The sequence below is a fragment of the Kogia breviceps genome, chromosome 10 (genome assembly GCF_026419965.1).
Source record: "Kogia breviceps isolate mKogBre1 chromosome 10, mKogBre1 haplotype 1, whole genome shotgun sequence".
Taxonomy (NCBI): domain Eukaryota; kingdom Metazoa; phylum Chordata; class Mammalia; order Artiodactyla; family Physeteridae; genus Kogia; species Kogia breviceps.
This window is the reverse complement of record NC_081319.1, coordinates 84355978-84375103: the sequence shown is the minus strand read 5'-3', so window position 1 is coordinate 84375103 and position 19126 is coordinate 84355978. Positions and strand designations below refer to the sequence as shown.

Sequence of the window (19126 nt, the reverse complement as noted above, 5' to 3'; positions counted from 1 at the left end):
AACTGGAAATACAAGGGATGGAGGAAAAAAGTTAAATGACACTCTGCGGAAGAAACAGATGGATCCAGAGAGTGGAACGTTCTACAGGATAAATGAACATAATTCTGTGTAGACGGTATCAAAAAGAGAGAGAAAGAAGAAAGGATAGGAAGTGTAACTACTGTAGACTGAGATTTAAGAAACATCAAAATGCAACGAGCAGGGACTTCCCTGGTGGTGCAGTGGATAAGACTCTGCGCTCCCAATTCAGGGGGCCCAGGTTCGATCCCTGGTCAGGGAACTAGATCCCACATGCATGCTGCAACTAAGAGTTTGCATGCCACAACTAAGGAGTCCAGGTGCTGCAACGAAGATCCCACACCAACAACGAAGATCCTGCATGCCGGAACTGGAACTAAGACCCGGCACAGCCAAATAAATAAATAAATAAGCAAATAAATAAATAAATATTTTTTAAAAAAGAAAAGAATGTCTTGAACATTCCTACCGTCTCATCCAGGCATTGCATTTTCTTTCCATATGGAGAAAAGCTGTGGCTGTCCCACTCAGCTGCAGGGCACCCAGGTTCTTTTCACAGCATCTCCTTTAGGATGAGATGTTGTTTTCTCACATAATTGCCACAGTGCTTATTTCTCTGACAGGCTGGCCTGGGAGAGGCTTCTCATCTGCGTTTTACACACCTGCTCCCTGTTTCATGGAGGATAGTATCTCACCCCACCTTAGAAATACAAAACAGCCAGTTTTTAATTATCTTATGAGGCTCCTCCTACTCCTCATTACACTTGTTAAGACCAATCTGTATTTCTGTGATAAGAAGGAATGCGAAAAAAAAAGGAGGATTTGATTTGCCAAAGTCACAGATTTTCACAGGCAATAAGCACACCAGCTTCCTCCCCAAAACTCACTCCCAGTCCCACATGTGTGCACGAGGAAAACAGACATGAAGATGTGCACTGACAGAACCACAGAGACTCTGCAATATTCATTCTCCTTCATTAAGAACATTAAGTTATAAACATTTTGATTTATACATAGTCAAAGTGGGTGGTGCACCTCGTTCCTTACCTTGAAACCAAATGTCCTGCCCTTCTGGAACTTTCACCAACCCTCTCCAAAGCCAGTATCTTACCCCAAAGAGGTAAGCCTTTCCCGATTCCCTGAGTTCACATTTATTTAATGCTACAGGCCCACCTAGCCCCGTCCAAGAAAAGACCAATCATTGCCCTGAGAGGGCAGAAAGGGCAGGGAGGCAGACCCAGCAATGTGGAAGAGAAGTGCTCCCACGTGTGGGCAGCTCTTCCTATGTGGGAGAAGCCAAGTTTTTAATCCTAAGGAATGATTTCCCTGTCAAAGAGAAGCTGATTTTGCAAAACGCTAGACTCTAAAGGAAGGTGGAACCGTCTTCTAGGATCCTCCAGTAGACCCTCTACAGACCCATGGTCCTGAGGCCGAGTCCAGGGCCTTCTACCCCCTTGGCAGGTGTACAGCTCAGAGTGTCCCATAGACGCTGACTTTGGCCAGGGAGATGCTCTCTATGTACTGTTTCCGGCCTTTCTCATACAGGACATAGAGTTGCGGGGCCTGGTCCTCCCCGCCCACACTGCCCTCCAGGGTTGCCAGTGAGGAGTAGCCACTGGGCCCTGGCCACAGCTGGACCGTCTCCTTCTGCCATGAGGTGCCATTGCTGAAGCTCCAGCGCAGGGTCAGGTTCACTCCTGGGAACAGCAGCAGAGTCAGGGGAAGGAAGGTCTCCCCCTAGAGAAGGCCTCCTTCTCTAGGTCACAGGGGCTCCTCGCCGACCCCACCTGGCAGATACTCACGGAACTCTGGATGGGATGGGTTGGAGAAGAAGACAATGCCGGAGTTGGTGGCTACAGCCCCTGCGGCTACCACAGGGTCCACGAGCTCAGGGTCAAAGGTCACATCACGGGGCCTCAGAGTATCACAGGCATCGTAGCTGCGGAGGATGATTCGGCAGTGGCAGTGGTAGTTGTTCTGGTTCCGGGCATTGATGACCACTGAGCCATCGGGGAGCTCAAAGGGCTGAGCGGAGAGAAGAGGGCTTCAGGAAGATGCAGGGTGGGGGCGGGGCAAAGGGCCCTGTCCCTGAGGGAGCAAGGCTGGGTGGCACGGAGCTGGGCAGCCAGGCCCGGGGTCCGTGAGTGAGCTGGTGCTCTGGAGGACAGAGCAGGTTGAGCGGGCGGGGGACAGCCCATGGACTCCTGACCTGGCACTCGTCAGGGCTGAAATCATTTTCCCGCTTGGGCTGGCCATAGGGGATGCCGCTGACCCCACTCCCATAGCGCCAGGAGGCGCCGCGGTCATCACTGAGGAGGCAGAAGACCCCGTCCCGCTCCAGCGTCCCGTGGCCACACACAATGAGCCGGCCCTTCCGAGGCTCCCGCTGTTTCTGTGGGAAAAGGACAGGGGTGCCACAGACGGAGACACTGAGGGGGCTCAGAGGCCAGGGAGGGGAACCCACCACCTCCTAAGTGTGAGGACACACCTTGTCCTCTTCCGTTCTGTCCTTGCTTGCTGAGGGTCCCACAAGCATTACAAACACCCACTGTCTGAATTAAGAAGCTCTTTGGGGCTTCCCTGGTGGCGCAGTGGTTGCGAGTCTGCCTGCCGATGCAGGGGACATGGGTTCGTGCCCTGGTCCGGGAAGATCCCACGTGCCGCGGAGCGGCTGGGCCCGTGAGCCGTGGCCGCTGGGCCTACGCGTCCGGAGCCTGTGCCCCGCAACGGGAGAGGCCACAACAGTGAGAGGCCCGCGTACAGCAAAAAAAAAAAAAAAAAAAAAAAGAAGCTCTTTGGCAGAATAAGCTCCTTCGGGACATCCAGGGTGTACTCTGGACAGGCTGCGCACAGGACAAGGGGGCTCGGCCACAGCGGGAGATGAGAGCTTAAACCCAACCTGTGTTCACAGGCCAAGCTGTGGACCAAGGCACAGGCTTGCGTCTGCCCAAAGGAGGGCTTTTTTCTAATCTGCACAGGACTTTCTAATTTTTTTTTCTAATCTGCACATGCATTAGTGCAGCCCTGTTGACAACCCCCAGATGGGAAGCCAATGGCAAAATTCCACCTTCCCTTGGTATGGTGTTCCTCCCAGGATGTCCCTTTCTTCCAAGGAATGCCACCTAAGACAGAAAAATCTGACTTCACAGGATCTTCTCTTTGCAAAGGAGTAACAGGGCAGACTCTCTACAAGGCACCTCCCTCCACCCATCTCAGGACAGATACCTGAATGCCAGAGCCCGGTCCAGGGGCAAACATCTCAGTGCCTATGTCCAAGGAGAGGTTCCGAGGCGAACTCCAGGAAACACCATCATCCTTGCTCCACACCAGCATGGTGGAGGCCACCTGGCAGCCCGCCTTGTGAGCACAGAGGGAGTAGAAAAGGAAGACCACTCCTGTTGTTGTATCGCTCACCACTGCCCCCAAGTTCAGCCCATCTGGGCTCTCCCCATCGTCCACAATGAAAGCTGTTGGAGACCATGTGCTGCCTAAAGAAAAAAGGGAAAAAACCCAGGGTGAGCGCTCTGGAAGTTCCCTTTCCACCACTCGCTGCAATGTTCACTTCCTGCTAGGGACCCAAGGCCTTATCATGGCCCCACGAGACCTGCCCCTCCTTACCTCTCAGACCTTATCTATTCTACCCTTGCTCACTCCATCCAGCCGCACAAACTCCTTCTCATTCTTCAAATACTCCCCTCCTTGGGTGTTGGGGGGTGAACTCTGTCTAAGCGTGTTACACCTGCCTGGCTCTTCTTCCAGGCTCACTTACCTTCTCTGAGTCTGCTCAAATGTCATCTACTTAAAATTACAGTCAAATTCTGGCACTCTCCATACCTCTTGCCATGTTTCATTTTTCTCCACTGCACTTATCAGCTCCCAATACAAAAAATACATTTACAGGGGCTTCCCTGGTGGCGCAGTGGTTGAGAGTCCGCCTGCTGATGCAGGGGACACGGGTTCGTGCTCTGGTCCGGGGGAAGATCCCACGTGCCGCGGAGTGGCTGGGCCCGTGAGCCATGGCCGCTGAGCCTGCGTGTCCGGAGCCTGTGCTCCGCAACAGGAGAGGCCACAACAGTGAGAGGCCCGCGTACCGCAAAAAAAAAAAAAAAAAAAAAAAAAAAAAAAATTACTTATTTATTATGTTTATTGTCTGTCTCCCCCGACCCCAGTAGAATATAAGCCCTGTGAAGGCAAGAATTTTTGCTTTGAAAAAAAAAAAAGAATTTTTGCTTTGTTTTGTTCATAACTGTATTCACAGAACCTAGAACAATGCCAGGTATATAGTAAGTGCTCAATAAATGTCTGAATGAATGTTCAACTCCTTGGTGAGCCCAATTTCCAGATCACTGCCCTGGACACCTTCCCGCCTAAGGTTCCCTCTACTCTTCAGGGATCCAGCAGCCTCAGGGCCCTAAGGCAGGTCAAGCTCCCCACCCATCCAGCCTCTTGTGACCCAGGCATCTTTATACCCTGGTCCGTGGACCTCCGCAGAGCAATGAACTTAGCTCCTTTATCCGATGCTGACATTTTCCTGGCCTCAGCAAACGCAAGGAGAGTGCCCCGAGGAGTGGTGGTAATAAGCGGGATTCGGAAGGTGTCCACAGAGCCGATCTGCTTCCCGCTCACCCATAGCAGCTGCTCCATGGTCACAAGCGGATGAACCTATGAAGCGAGGAGGAAGGGTCAACAGAACAAACGTGACTTGGGTTTTAGGGTGAATGAATAGAGGCTCGGAGTCAGGTTCCCCTGGGAGAGGCAGGGTGATGGGGATCCCGAGTGGGAGAAGGGGTCCCAGAACAAGGAAGGGGAACTCTGAGGAGAGTTCGGAGCGAAACTGGGGGCTCGGAGCGGGGGAGGGACTACGAGGGGACAAAGAGCCCTCAGGGATAGGGAGACCTCAAAAGGGTAAGGAGCTCGAAAGAGGAGACTCAGAGGGAAAGAGGACAAGGGCCCAGAGAGGGAAAGGGACTGGGAAAAGAGGGAACGGGGTCGGAGAGTTCCTCGGAGGAGAGGGGGCTCAGCAGCCTAGGTCCCGGGGTACAACTGGGCACAGACCGCCTGCGTGAGTCGGGGATGGGGCTATGCGAGGGGTGACTCACCAGACTGAAGTCGTCCTTTGCCCTGGCCCCGACTCCTGCTGAAGACAACAGCAGAAGGAAGATCGCGGCAAACACCAGTACCCTACAGACTCCCCATGATCCCAGCATTCGCGGTCTCCCGGGTCTGCCCAGGGGCACTGTGCCGGGTCGCTCCGCAGTCATCTCTCCCTCCGGCAGCAGCGACCCTGGCCCCCCCCCAGGACTAGACGCGGGCTGGATTCGTCAGCTGACCCCGGCCCTTTAGACGCTCAGATGTCACCCTCAAACCCGCCCCAATCCCAGCCGGCCCGCCACACTTCCGCGACTCTCTTCGGCCCTCGCACGACTCCCCACGTGACCCTTCAGCGCCTCAGAGCTACCTCTTTCCAATTGGCCCTCTTTGAAGCCTCGGAGCGCGTGACCCGGGCCGGAAGCCTATTGGCTGGGGTGAAGAAGGGGGTGTGCATTACTTCTCAGGAGCCTTTTGATTGGCCGAGGCACCTGGGTCACGTCATAGGGGCGGGATCTATTTTAAAGAGCCAGGCGAGGTTAAAAAGGGCAACATGTAGGGTAAAATAAAAGTCCCAGAGTTTTTGAGAAAACAAATATCAGTCTTTTAATAGAGTCTTTTTAATACAAAATCGAGATCTGGAAGGCGGGTTGAGGCTGGGAGGCTGTACAGGCGGGGTGCAGTCCTGGATCAGAGCTGCGCCTCTCACTTCTTCCTCTTGCCTCCTGGGGGCACCTCGTTCTTCTTGCCCAGAATCTTCAGAAGGGCCTTGGACATGTAGTAGGGCCGGTCCACGGAACCGTCGTTCCTCTCCAAGTCTTCCACTGAGGCACGACATAGACTCATAAGAGCGCACCGCTGGGAGCCAACCCCACTCCCCGGGAAAATCAGGGACCAAGAGACAGCTCCCTGGTTTCCAGGCTGCGCCACCACGGGCTGATTTTGGGGGGCAGTTTTTGCAACCTACTGGGTAGGTTATGTAATAGTTTCCTCATCTGTAAACGGGGGGGTGTCAAAAATATTTCATAGCGTGATAAGGATTAACGGAAAAAATACATGTCAGTTGCTTAGCGCAGAGCCCGGTACACACGAAACCCTGAGTGAATGCATACAGTAGGGTGAGAAAATCCCCACTCACTACAGCCACCTGCTGAGAAGTCTCCTGTGGCTAACTTCCTTCCTAGATTTTCTAGGGGAAGATACCAGAGGCCTCTCCCCTGGAATGCTCCTTCTTGGGAGAGCCCAGGAGCCTGGGAGCTCACTCCCTCCTTTCTTCCCAAACACCTGCCCTGAGGATGTTAGAAGAGGCTCTGGCTCCTGTAACTCACGAGGTCGCTGTTTCTAGAAGCACCAAGTCTCCAAAAAAGCCTGAATGATCTGGTACCTTTAAGTTGAGGAGAGGAGGGGAGGTGTGACTCACAGAAACAGAGGAAGAGAGTGTCCACACACATGCCGAAAACGCTGAAGAAGCCGCTGGCGATGACATAGGCCCCCAGGATGGAGGTCTGCAAGATGCAAGGTTTCCCTTAGGGTTCCTTTGGAGAGTTGGAGGGTGAAGCAGGGGTCGGGGATGGGGTGGGGTGGAGGGCGGAGGTGGGAAGGTATGGGGGTGGGGGGTTGGGGGGGTGTCACTCACCATGATGGGCAGCCAGTAGTAGTTGAGTTGGGGACTCTCAATGTCTTTACCCAGTCCCTGGATGCGTCCGGTGAAAAAAAAGAAGGACAAGACCCCTGTGAGAGAGATCTGGAGGTCAGCATCACTCCTCTGAGGTCACCTCTTAAACTGCCCAGCACCCCGTCCTCTGTAACTCCCTGCCCTGGTCCTTACCGACACCTCCAACCACCAGCAGCTTCCCAAAGAACAGTAGTAGGTCTGTGACTTTGTCCAGGACGACCACCCTGTACAAGGAGTTGGGGTAGGTTGGGGGTAAGAGGCCTGGCAGTGCTGGGAGTAGAACTGGCTCTATAATCTGCTGTGACAGATGCAAATCAAAAACTGTTCACATTTCAAGATGGAGGCAGCAGAGATTAAACCAAGCTCAAGGCCCTTCTGAGCACAGCATGCTTATGGGTGGGAGATCACGGAGGCGGGGGGGTGACAGCCTGACCTGACAATGTTCCTCATGAGCAGCATGAAGGCGTTTTTGGCTGAGACACAGAAATTCTTCCCATAGATGGCAATCTGGGTGAGGTGGAAAGTTCAAGGTTACCTGTGGTGAGCTTACTAGGCCAGGGTGGGAGGCCTGCATCCAGGGCCTCCAGAGCAAGGGGTTGCTCATGTAGTGGGCTCACCATGATGTATGCGTTGCGGTTCAGGAACTTGATAAACTTTTCCAAACACCAGAGGCAGCACTTGAAGCAGCACATGATACAGCGGGCCATAGGGTTCTGGGTTCCTGGGGGTAAGGAGGGCTCATGTTTGGTCACTGGCCCCTGACAGCACACCGCCCCTCCTCTAGCCCCCAAGGATCCAGCTGATCAGCCTAGCCTTGCCCAGCCCCCAACCTCGACTCACCTCTCAGTTTGTGGTCAATGTACTCCAGGATGACCCTGGCTATCTGCACCAGGGTCAAGATGAGGGCTCCGAAGGCTAGCGACCCAGTGTGGTAACTGCACAGGGGTTAGTGAGGTAGTCAGAGGCAAGTAGTCAGAGGACTCCCGGGTTCATAATTCCCAGCCCCCTGCCCCAGGCTTACCGGAGTGTGCGGATGAAGGCAGAGCTCAGGGGAAAGGTAGGGATGTCCCGGGGCTTGTGGAAGGCCCAGTAGAAGGAGGCAAAGGCCCCAGCCAGGACACACTGGCCCAGGGCTAGTACCCAGTTGATGGTCCAGAACAGTCCCAGGACCCCGTAGATTTGCAAGTTGAAGAGAGAACGTTGTACTAGGCCTGTGGACAAGTAGCCCTGGAAGACGCACATCAGCCCTGGGCAGGAGGAGTTCACCGGCTGGTCCTGGGGAGGCAGGCAGAGGAAGCTCATTCCCAACCAGCTCCTGCCCTCTCAGAGCAGAGGGTGATAACAGCCTCCCCAGAATTGGGGAAGCCCATTCCTTCCAGGAGATCTATCTCTGGGTTCAGACAGGGTTTAGCTTGCCTATTGTGTGAGTGTAATTACTTTCCTTCAGTCTCCAGTCTCTGGATGGCACAAGAGCTCCCAGGCCCTGTGGACTAAGCCTTAATGGTATGAAGGCAGTGTGACCAATGCCTAGCTCTCCTTTGCACTTGAACAGCTTGTCCCCTCCCAGAGCAGCCTCTGCAACTTCAACTAAAGCACTTTCTAGCAAAATTGAACAGACTGGGTAGCAGATGATGCTAAGGAACCATTAATTTTGTTTGGTGTGATAATGGTGTAGTGGTTATGCTTTTTAAAAGTCCTTATCTGTTGAGATCCATCCTGATATATTTAAAGGTGAAATGGCACAATGTTCAGAATTTGCCTTTAAAAACTCGAGAAAAATAAATTGCATGGGGGACTTCCCTGGTGGTCCAGTGGTTAAGACTCCATGCTCCCAATGCAAGGGGCCTAGGTTCAATCCTTAGTCAAGGAACTAGATCCCACATGCATGCCACAGCTAAGAGTTCGCATGCTGCAGCTAAGAGTCTGCATGCCGCAACTAAGAAGTCCGCATGCTGTAACTAAAGATCCTGCATGTTGCAACAAAGATCCTGCACGTGACAACGAAGATCTCACGTGCCGCAACTAAGACACGGCGCAGCCAAATAAATAAATAAACAAACAAATAATTTTTTTAAATTGCAAGGGGTGGGGGATGGGTAGGGAAATAGATGAAACAAGAACAGAAGGCTGAAGGTTATGGAATCTGAGTACAGGGATTCTCCATGTTTGTGTGTGTCTGAAAATTTCCCTAATAAAAAGTTAAAAACACAGATTCCTCTCTTAAAGCAGAGGAAATAAACAAATGGGACCTAATTAAACTTAAAAGCTTTTGCACAGCAAAGGAAACCATCGAAAAATGAAAAGACAACCTGCTGAATGGGAGAAAATATTTGCAAATGATATGACCAATAAGGGATTAATATCCAACATATAAAAACAGCTCATACAATTCAACATGGAAAACACAACCAACCTGATTTAAAAATGGGCAAAACGGGGCTTCCCTGGTGGTGCAGTGGTTAAGAATCTGCCTGGCAATGCAGGGGACATGGGTTCAAGCCCTGGTCCGGGAAGATCCCACATGCCGCGGAGCAACTAAGCCCGTGCGCCACAACTACTGAGCCTGCGCCCAAAAGCCCATGAACCACAACTACTGAAGCCCGCACGCCTAGAGCCTGCACTCCGCAACAAGAGAAGAGAAGCCACCGCAATGAGAAGCCCACGCACCACAACGAAGAGTAGCCCCCACTTGCTGCAACTAGAGAAAGCCCACGTGCAGCAACAAAGACCCAACTCAGCCATAAATAAATAAATAAATAAATTTATTTATTTAAAAAAAATGGGCAGAAGAACTGAATAGACATTTTTCCAAAGAGGAAATGCAGATGGCCAACAGGCACATGGAAAGATGCTCAACATTGCTAATCATCAGGGAAATGCAAATCAAAACCACAATGAGATATCACCTCACACCTGTCAGAATGGCCATCATCAAAAAGAACACAACAAATGTTGGCAAGGATGTGAGGAAGAGGCAACACTTGTATACTGCTGATGGGAAAGGAAATTGGCGCAGTCACTCTGGAAAGCAGTGCGAGAAGTGTCTCAAAAAGCTAAAAATAGAACTACCATATGACCCAGCAATTCTACTTCTGCCTGTACACCTGAAAAAAAACCCCTAAAACCACTAATTGGAAGAGACACATGCACCCAATGTTCATAGCAGCATTATTTCCAATTGCTAAGGTATGGAAGCAATCTAAGTGTCCATCAACAGATGAATGGATAAAGAAGATGTGGTACATAAATACAATGGAATACTACTCAGCCATAAAAAGGAATGAAATGTTGCCATTTACAGCAACATGGATGGACCTGGAGGGCTTCCTGGACTTGGGTGGCTATTTCCTTTCCCATGTTAGGGAAGTTTTGACTATAATCTCTTCAAATATTTTCTTGGGTCCTTTCTCTCTCTCTTCTCCTTCTGGGACCCCTATAATGTGAATGTTGTTGCATTTAATGTTGTCCCAGAGGTCTCTTAGGCTGTCTTCATTTCTTTTCATTCTTTTTTCTTTATTCTGTTCTGCGGCGGTGAATTCCACCGTTCCGTCTTCCAGGTCACTTATCCATTCTTCTGCCTCAGTTATTCTGCTATTGATTCCTTCTAGTGTATTTTTCATTTCAGTTATTGTATTGTTCATCTCTGTTTGTTTGTTCTTTAATTCTTCTAGGTGTTTGTTCTTTAATTCTTCTAGGTGTTTGTTCTTTAATTCTTCTAGGTCTTTGTTAAATATTTCTTGCATCTTCTCGATCGATCTTTGCCTCCATTCTTTTCCCAAGGTCCTGGATTATCTTCACTATCATTATTCTGAATTCTTTTTCTGGAAGGTTGCCTATCTCCACTTCATTTAGTTGTTTTTCTGGGGTTTTATCTTGTTCCTTCATCTGGTACAAAGTCCTCTGCCTTTTCATTTTGTCTCTTTTTCTGTGAATGTGGTTTTCCTTCCACAGGCTGCAGAATTATAGTTCTTCTTGCTTCTGCTGTCTGTCTTCTGGTGGATGAGGCCATCTAAGGGGCTTGTGCAAGCTTCCTAAGGGAGGGACTGGTCTGTTTGAAATTTTATAACAAGAATTTATAACCACTTTCCACTTTGTATGTAATTGTGGGTTTGTGTCAGTCCCCACCGCTAGGTCATAAGCAAGTTGAAAGCAAGAAGTACTTCATGTGGGGCTTTGTACAGCCAGTGCCTGGCACATAGTGGGTCCTCCTTAAATGTAAACGACCTCCCTCTACTTTTTTAGAGTGGGGCTAATGCCTGTGGGCACAGCCCATGGTCCCAGTTCTGATGTGGTGGCCACATGAAAGCTTTGACAGTATATACCCAGCAGTGCAGCCTCACTCCCTGGGAACTTCACAGGGGAGAGTTTGGGGTAGCAGCTACTCTCCCAGGCCCCCAGGGAGCCCACCTGCCTATTGCCTAGAACAGTGTGTTCTGAGGAAGCGGAACTAAAGGTAACCTAAACAAAACCCATCTACAGTTATCAGCTCTTATCAGGTGCCAGCCATTATACTTTCATGTGCCCAATGTCCTTTAATTTTCTCGGCCACCACGCTGACGCACAGATATTACGATTATCTCCATTTTACAGGTGAGCCGGACTGAGACTGAAAGGGTGAAGTGGTTAATGATCCTCTAGGCAGAGAAATGTCCTGGGGAGGGATGGAGAAGTTCTCAGATCCACCTGCCCCAGGGCTTGGCCCTGCCCTTGGGCACAGCACGCCTCCTCTTGCAGCACAATGGGTGGCTCAGCGGGAGATCTGGGGTCTGCAGACAGACTCCCTTTCTGGCTCTGCTAGGGGCCTGCTGTGTGACCGTGAGTGAGCCCCTTGCCGTCTCTGGTCCTCGGTCTCCTCTGCACAATGAGGGATTTGAACCAGTTGTTCTCTAAGGTCCCCTCAGCCCTACTGGTGCCCCTCCATGTCCACCCCAAATCCTCACCATGGGGTTGCATGATGTATTCATTGGCACATTCTCACAGCCGGACAAGCTGACATTGGGCGCCCAGAACACGTACTGGGGTTGCCCAGATGTGGCCAGGTACCCAGAGGGGAGTCAAGGAAAGCATGGTGACACGGGGGCCTCCACAGGCCCCCTCCTCAGCAACCCCTTCCCAGGTGCTTGAGCAGGTTTTCACTGCACAGAGGGACTGAAATTCAGCCTGTGCTCACTCTTTCAAGGCAGGGCTGTGTCTGCTGGGAGGAAGGGGTGCCTTCTTCCAATCACAGTAAGGCACACTGTCTACAAAAGCATTGCCCTGCCCCCCACCCCCAAGGGCTCCAGGAGGGCCCAGTCATGTGGGCAAAGGATACAGAGCGGTCATGGCCCAGTAGGCAATGCAGACGAGCAGCAGGACAAAGGTGAACAACGGGTAGAACATGGTAGACATCATCTGTCCTACAGCCCTGCAGGGAGATGAGAGCAGTACACCAGTGGGGTTAGCCCCCCCAGTCCCCACCCATCCTCTCCCAGTGCTGACCCTGGCACAGGCCACACCTCTGCCCTCTCCAGGGCCCGCTCCTTCCCCCTAGGGCTGGGCACATAGTAGGAGCTCCCTAAAAGAACTGAACTGGATAAATCAGGCTCAAGGGAACTTTAGAGGAAACTAGAGCCACAGAGAAGCCACCAGGGGCGGCTTCAGGGAGACTAAGGGCTTGTTTCATGTTTTCGGCACTTGACGAGACACTAATTAATTTAATCCTTATGACAACCCTACAAGGTAGGAACTATTATTACCCCCATTTTACAGATGGATAAACTGAGGCACAGAAAGGCTAAGCCACACAGCAATGTTAATCACTGTGCTATGCTGCCTTTCTCCTCCAGTGCCCTGCAACCTTTCCAGCACTCCCATCCTGGGCCCACCCCCCTGCCCTCTGCCCCTTCTCCTTCCCACATGGGCCCTGACCTGCTGGCTTCCTCCAGGAGGGCGATGGCGATGCGAATCCGCTGCCGCAGAAAGATGAGCATCAGTAGCAGGATGCCTTCAAGCACAGCCAGCACTATCACTGAGGGTGGACAGGGGGCAGAGTGGCCTGGGTCATGGCCGGGGCAGCCCTTGGGTGGCTGGTGGTTCATGGGTGGGCAGGGCACTCACGGGCTGCTAGCCAGGTCTCCTGAACGCTGCTGTAGGCGCTGAGGTTGGTGGTGAAGCCCAGCTGGGAGATGGAGGCACCCTTGTCCCGCAGTACGCGGTATTCCTCCCAGGAGTGGTATATGCCGTATGCCAGCACGCCCAGCACCCCTATGATCAGCACAAACACCAGGGGCCCGGCCACTAGGCGCAGAAGCAGGATAAACAGCAGGCTCAGGACCAGAGCCACGCCTAGGGCACTGCGGGCAGGGAAACATAGGTGAGGATCACCCCACAACCCCCATATCTTTCCCCTTTCAGAGGCCCCCAAATACCTTTCCTCAAACCCCCAATGTCCCCAGATCAGAACCCCCCACATGCTTTCTCTTATAAATCCCGTTGGACTTGGGATCCATTCTGAGCTCTGGCTCCTCCTCCCCTGCCCAAAGGCTCTGTTTCAGACAGTGGGCTAAGGGATAGACGGTCAGGGTGGGGAGAAGGGAAGGACGAGAGAGCAGGGGAATGTGGTGACTCACATAAGAATCCAATACCAGGATTGGGCAAAGTCTTCAAAGATCTTGACACTGATGTCACGGGCGTTGACGCTGTCCAGAAGACCACTGGTGGGGAGAGACAGAGTCAGGTGGGGCTGTGAGTGGGAAGGGGGAACAGGACAGAGATGTAGGGGCAAGGGAATGCCCACCTGATGCCCTGGGCGACGGACATGTTGGAGATCCCTGGGAGCTCAGGCACAGTACTATTGGACCATGGAAAACAACGCCCCAGAGCTGGAGGGGAGAGAACGAGCGACTGGGTGGGAGGGCCCAGAGTTTGTCTTGAAAGTCTCTGGCCCCCATCCCAGCCCGTCGTGCCCTGAGGGACAGAGTTGAGAAGGGCTCTGGCCCACTCAGAGGGCTGCTCTTGATTCCACAGCCGAAAGGGAGCTCCTGCCCCAGGAGCCCATGCTTCCTTCACTGTCTCTTAATGCTCCTTCCTCCCCACCCTGCCACTGCCTGGGTTCAGACCCTCCTGCCCTCTGGCCTGCCTCTTACAGCACCTCCACGCCCACCCCTGCCACCCTTCAATCCAGCCCCTGCCAGAGTGCCCGGGAGACACGGCACAGCCCGGACCTTGGCATTCCAGGGCTCTACGTCACTCTGCTGCCCAGACACCTCCAGATGCCTTGCCCTGGAGAGTGCCCACGCTCACGGCCAGGCTTTAAGGCCCCATCGTCTGAGCCCAGCCACTTTCCCCTCCCCTCTGTACCTCTGCGCTTCCTCCTCCAGAAATCCCATCCATGATGCCCCGTTCCGCTCCATCTCCATCTCATCCCCTCCAGGAAGCCTTCCAGCCCCGCCCCTATCTCCTGTGACACCTATTATGTGCTTACAGAGCCATTTATCTTTTTTATTTTTTTGCGGTACACGGGCCTCTCACTGTTGTGGCCTCTCCCATTGCGGAGCACAGGCTCCGGACGCGCAGGCTCAGTAGCCATGGCTCATGGGCCCAGCTGCTCCGTGGCATGTGGGATCTTCCCGGACGGGGGCACGAACCCGTGTCCCCTGCATCGGCAGGCGGATTCTCAACCACTGCGCCACCAGGGAAGCCCAGAGCCATTTATCTTGACCCTCACAACAGCTTTGCCAGGCAGGCTTGCTTTGCATTTACATTCTAAAGATGAGGAAACAAGGCTCAGAGAGGTTGAGTCATTTTCCTAAAACCACACAGCTGGAAAGTGCTGGAATTTAAATCCAGATCTATTTGACCTTGGAGCACTCATTGGAGATACTTCCTATTGTACCTATTGAGAGCTGGGTATCTTTTCTCATGCTATAGTTAATTTTTTTTCTATTAAAAATAACATTTAATATTGGGAAAAAGAGCCAAAAAAAAAAAAAGTCAGCTGTGATCCCACCACCCAGCCGCAGTCACTTTAGCATTTGGGTGAACATCCTTCCATTCTGTTTCCTGTGCCTGCACATAAATGCATGTGTGTACATTCACTCACGTTGTTCTCATGGCAATCTCATGCAATCGCTTCGTGAACGTCTCTGATCTCACCACCTAGGATGTAGTCCAAAAGGGGAGCAGTTTTCATCTTCGCTTCACCTGTCCCTGGTACCTGGCACGCGGCAGGTACACAATAAACACTGGTGATCTGACTATAGGATGATCATGCGGCAGAGAAAAAAAATGAAGAGCTGGTGCTCATTCTGATTTTGTCACAGACAAGCTGTGTGACTTGACTCTCTCTGAGCCTGGTTCCCTTGTTTGAGGGAAAAAAATCTAGGACTGGATGATGTCTGAGGAAGGAATGTGGCTTCTCACCTGGAGTGGAAGGGAGGAGGAAACTGGGGCAGAGCTCCTGTCTCAGGCTTTGGAGCACTTGCTGGAGGGTGGGGGGAGGACAGACAGACACACGGACACAGAGCAAGATGAAGGAGTGAGTCCCCCTTCTACCACCATGATGGATCATCTACCCGACTCCCCCTTCCCACCCTCCCTCATTATGGACCCTGCTTAGCAGGGAACAGCGCTCACCATGTCCCCAGGCACCCCTGGCAGACAAAAGTTCCTATTTGCTGCGTAGAAGACCTGCCCGACCGGCTGTGAGAGCTGGTCCGTTTCCACAGTCCATGGGACCTCTGGGCAGGAGGACACACACACCTGGGGGCAGAGAACATGCTGAGGGGCTGGTATCCAGACCCTGGGGGAGATCTGGGGACAGAGGCAGGTCCCAGTCTCTGACCTGGGGTGTGGGGCACGCCGGGCCATTCTGGGTGATCGCGATGATGTTGGTGGTTAGGACGCAGCTGAAGATGTTGAAGTAGAGGAGATACGGTTTATCTCTGTAGGAGAGAAGGAAGCGTATGCATCAGGGCTTGGTCAAGCCTCGGGGAAAGAGAGGGACCGACAGGGCTGTGCCTCAAGAGTGCAATGGGCCCAGTTCCTGGCCTCTGGAAGCTCAGCTCAGCTGGGGAGGTATGGGAGACACCTGAAAGATTGCCCAGAGGAATTCAGCATCGCCACTGCTAACAAAATGGTTAAGAGCTTGAACTCTGGAGCCAGCTTTACGACCTTGAATAAGTCATCTAACCACTCACTGCCTCAGTTCCATCACATGTAAAATTATAGTACTTACCTCACAAGGTTTAAATGAGTTTGTGTGTGTAAAGTACACTGCCTGCCTGGATGCCCTATAAATGTTAGTGGTTGTAATATTTATTGAACGTTTTCTGCATGCTGGGACTGATAGCCTTGCTTCTGGAATCATCCTTGTGTTTCAGAAGAAGAAATCAAAGTTCAGAGATGTTTAGTACCTGGCCGGAGATCACAAACCAGAACTTACTTAGCCCAGCTGGGGATTCAAATGACCATCTCTGAACCCTAAACCCCATGCATTTAACCATGACTCTTTGCTGCCTCCTAATTCTAGGGGGACTCAGAAGCCACTGGCCAGCAGTGGAGGCTGTTCTACGTGGCCTGGAGTGGTGAGATTCAGGGAGGCTGAGGTGGAGTGGTCCCCTACCCATCCCCCATCTCACCTCCCTCCCGCCCCCTCTTCTTGCCTTCATACTTACTTGTTTTCCCCGATCCCGCAATAGGCCCCAGTAGAGTTCCTGGGGTAGAGGACTTGCTGGGGGTCTCCATACACCCAGGCTGGAGACAGACACACACAGATGAATCACTGGAGTGCGGCAGGGACTTAAGAGGGAAAGGCTGTGGGTGTGGTCCCTCCTTGGGACAATAATGTCCCCCAGCCACTGCCCAGCTCTGCACTGCCAGAAACTCACCCACAAGCCCCACGGCGATGTAACCGAGAATGAAGAGGAAGAAGAGGACACAGCAGATGATATCTGTGCAGCTCCTTGGAGAGAAATGGGGGAAACCTTTGGAGAGGGCATGCTGGGGAGTGGGGGGTAGCAGGGTCTGGAGGAGTCGTGCTTTGGAGAGTTGGGGGTTGCTGGAAAGTAGGCATAGGTAGCTTTCATTTTATTCTCTTTAAGAAAATCTTTTTCTGGGTGGGTAAACTTTCTTCTGAAGCTTAAAACAGGAAAGGGCACAGTTCAGAAGTGCTCAGCTGGATGAATTTTCCCAAAGGACACATGCCTGTGGAGCCAGCTCCCAGGCCAAGACACAGAACATCACCAGCAGCCGGGAAGCCCCCTTGTGCCCCCTCCTCACACAACAGTCTCCCCAGGGCCACCACTCTCCTGGGGCAGGAGGTTTTTTCCTCACAAGTTTCTTACCAATATTTCAGCAAATACGAAGCAAAACCCAGACACCGCCCCCCCCTCCCCGCTGCCACCCCACCCCACCAGCGCAGTGCCCACAACTCACCTGTTCTTGATGGGGCCTCGAAAGGAGGGGTCATATTTGGCTGGTGTCCCTGCAGGGCATGGGGAGGAGTGTGGAGAGTGAGGCATTGAGAGGGGTCTGTCCCCTCCATTTCCAGTCCCTCCAAACCCTTCCCCCCAGCAGGAGCTATGCTGCACCAGGGTCCTACCTGGCCCTCAGGAGTTTGGGGAGAGAGAGACAGGGGCAGGGCTGGCAGGAGGGGAAATTAGAGAACAGGAAAGGTAGGATCAAGGCTTGATCAGCAGTTTCACTTATCACTGTGAACTCCAACCAGGTGGCCTTGGAGGGAGGGGAAAGGGCAGCTTTTTATGGGTCATTTACAGGTCACACCTCAAGGCCCCCAGCCAAAGTCATCAATTTCCGCAGGGACTGGGGAGGGGTGGGAGGCCTGTAGACCCCAACCTGGAAGGGAGCTTAGTCGCCAGGCTAATGCCAGTCTCTGGGAGGGCAGTCAGGTGACACCTGAGCCGGGCAGTTTGTGGCCCATCCTGTTCCTGGTCCTCCCTGAGTACACACAGGGAGGAGGTGAGGCCAGGCAGCCAGAGTCCCGTGTGGGCACCGAGGAGGGAGGACAGAGGGCTGAGCAAGAGTGTGGGAAGGGGTGCGGTCCATTCTCACAGGTGCTCCGGACTCTGTTCCTCCGTGGTTCTCAGACGTGATGTCAATGATTGACCCAAAGCTGTTCCAGGAAGTCTGTGGGGTGTCCTCCCCACTGCTCCCTCCCCTAACTCCCTTCGGACCAAGCCTGGCCTCTGGAAGGTCCCTCCCTTGGGGTTCCTTCCTTTCCAGACCAGAAGTTCAGACCCCCGACACCCCAAGGAACCTCTGCAAGCAGGGCCCTAGCCCTCACCGCTGGCAGGGATCCCAGAGGCGGGCCCCAGTTCCCTCTCCCTGCAGACTCCTCCGCCCCGCCCCTGCCCTTGTCCTCAGGACCCCTTGGGGCGGCCTCCCAGCCTTTGCTCCTCACAGAGATTCTGGAGCCAGGCTGCCTGTTCCTTCTGCTTAGGCCTTACCCTTCACAGGAGCCCCAGAGGTCTGCTGCCCCTATTCCTCATGTGTTCTGAGACAGACTCCCTCCTAGCAGAGCCCAGAGGCTGGTCCCCAGCCCTCTCTCTCCCCCAAGATCTGCAGCCCCTACTCCTCTCAGGGGCCCCCAGCAGAACCCACGCCCCCAGCCACTCCTCACAGACCCCGGCAGGGGGATCCCCAGCACCTTTTCCCCTCAGAGACCCAGAGTCCAGGCTGAAACTCCACCTCCTTCTAAGGGACCCCAAGCTCTTCCTCCTGACAGCGGCCCAGAGCCAGCTCACTCCTCCCAGCCCCTGAGCCCCTTCCTCTGCTCAGGACCCTGACCCTGCCTCCTTCAGGCTCTGCTTCCCAGGGCCCTGTCCTGAGGGGCCCAGAGTCCAGGCGTGACATCACCCCCTCGTCCCAGGGACCCCAGCTGCACACCCCAAAGGCTCCTCAGCAATGGCTCCCAGCCCCTGCACCCCATCCTCCTCCGAGGACCCTGACTCTGTCTCCTTCCATCAGCTGTTTCCTGGGCCCTCCCCTCGGGGACCATGACTCCCCTCAGCTCTTCTCCCTGGTTCCGGCCCAGCCACCGTTCCCCGGAGCAGGCCTACCCGCCCTCGCCGGGTCCTGGGCCCCCACCCCAGCCTCGCCCCCAGCCTCATACCCCCAGCCTCACCGTAGACCTCGTTCTGGTCCTGTTTTCCCCCCATGGCTCAGTCTCCAGAGTGATTGGAGCCTGGGAGACCTGGCAGCTCACCTGCCACCAGCCCCGCCCTCCCGCCCTCACGTCACAGCCCCACCCCTGCTTGTGGTCCCCGACACACTCTAGTTCCTCCTTCTAGACTCCGAGCTGCTGGGCTGGAAGCTGGAAGGCAAGCCTGGTACGTGGGTCAGGTCAGG

At 53.4% G+C, this 19126-nt stretch overlaps 2 protein-coding genes across 5 annotated transcripts; both read right to left on the bottom strand.

Moving 5' to 3' along the window:
- Positions 1-974: 974 nt before the first annotated feature.
- NEU1 (neuraminidase 1) lies at positions 975-5459 on the bottom strand. 3 transcript variants are annotated; one of them, XM_059077490.2, is made up of 6 exons: positions 5118-5459; positions 4488-4680; positions 3244-3506; positions 2228-2410; positions 1821-2043; positions 975-1715 (listed from the first exon to the last, which is right to left on the bottom strand). In XM_059077490.2, exons 1-6 carry the CDS (start codon positions 5277-5279, stop codon positions 1489-1491), a joined length of 1251 nt encoding a protein of 416 aa, XP_058933473.1. In that variant the 5' UTR covers positions 5280-5459; the 3' UTR covers positions 975-1488. The 3 variants fall into 3 exon arrangements, with proteins under 3 accessions (XP_058933473.1, XP_066862527.1, XP_066862526.1); XM_067006426.1 differs by having other exon boundaries at positions 3433-3506; positions 5118-5428; XM_067006425.1 differs by lacking the exon at positions 2228-2410 and having other exon boundaries at positions 5118-5432.
- A 352-nt stretch (positions 5460-5811) lies between these two features.
- On the bottom strand, positions 5812-18936 carry SLC44A4 (solute carrier family 44 member 4). 2 transcript variants are annotated; one of them, XM_059077487.1, is made up of 21 exons: positions 18903-18936; positions 17195-17243; positions 16648-16721; positions 16435-16513; positions 15603-15702; positions 15395-15520; positions 15182-15242; positions 13557-13641; positions 13390-13473; positions 12878-13113; positions 12689-12788; positions 12093-12185; positions 11722-11824; positions 7803-8056; positions 7622-7716; positions 7399-7502; positions 7215-7288; positions 6935-7005; positions 6743-6837; positions 6527-6611; positions 5812-5930 (listed from the first exon to the last, which is right to left on the bottom strand). In XM_059077487.1, exons 1-21 carry the CDS (start codon positions 18934-18936, stop codon positions 5812-5814), a joined length of 2121 nt encoding a protein of 706 aa, XP_058933470.1. The 2 variants fall into 2 exon arrangements, with proteins under 2 accessions (XP_058933470.1, XP_058933471.1); XM_059077488.1 differs by lacking the exon at positions 15395-15520.
- Between the last annotated feature and the right edge of the window lie 190 nt (positions 18937-19126).

Coding starts and splice junctions, on each gene's coding strand:
- NEU1 (XM_059077490.2), bottom strand. CDS start 5,279: ATGACTGCGGAGCGACCCGGCACAGTGCCCCTGGGCAGACCCGGGAGA. Junction 2,411..3,243: donor GACCGGGCTCTGGCATTCAG/GTATCTGTCCTG, acceptor CTTTTCCCACAG/AAACAGCGGGAGCCTCGGAA. Junction 2,044..2,227: donor TCAGCCCTGACGAGTGCCAG/GTCAGGAGTCCA, acceptor CTCTCCGCTCAG/CCCTTTGAGCTCCCCGATGG.
- SLC44A4 (XM_059077487.1), bottom strand. CDS start 18,936: ATGGGGGGAAAACAGGACCAGAACGAGGTCTACG. Junction 16,722..17,194: donor CGAGGCCCCATCAAGAACAG/GTGAGTTGTGGG, acceptor TTTCTCTCCAAG/GAGCTGCACAGATATCATCT. Junction 6,838..6,934: donor GCTGGTGGTTGGAGGTGTCG/GTAAGGACCAGG, acceptor TCTCTCTCACAG/GGGTCTTGTCCTTCTTTTTT.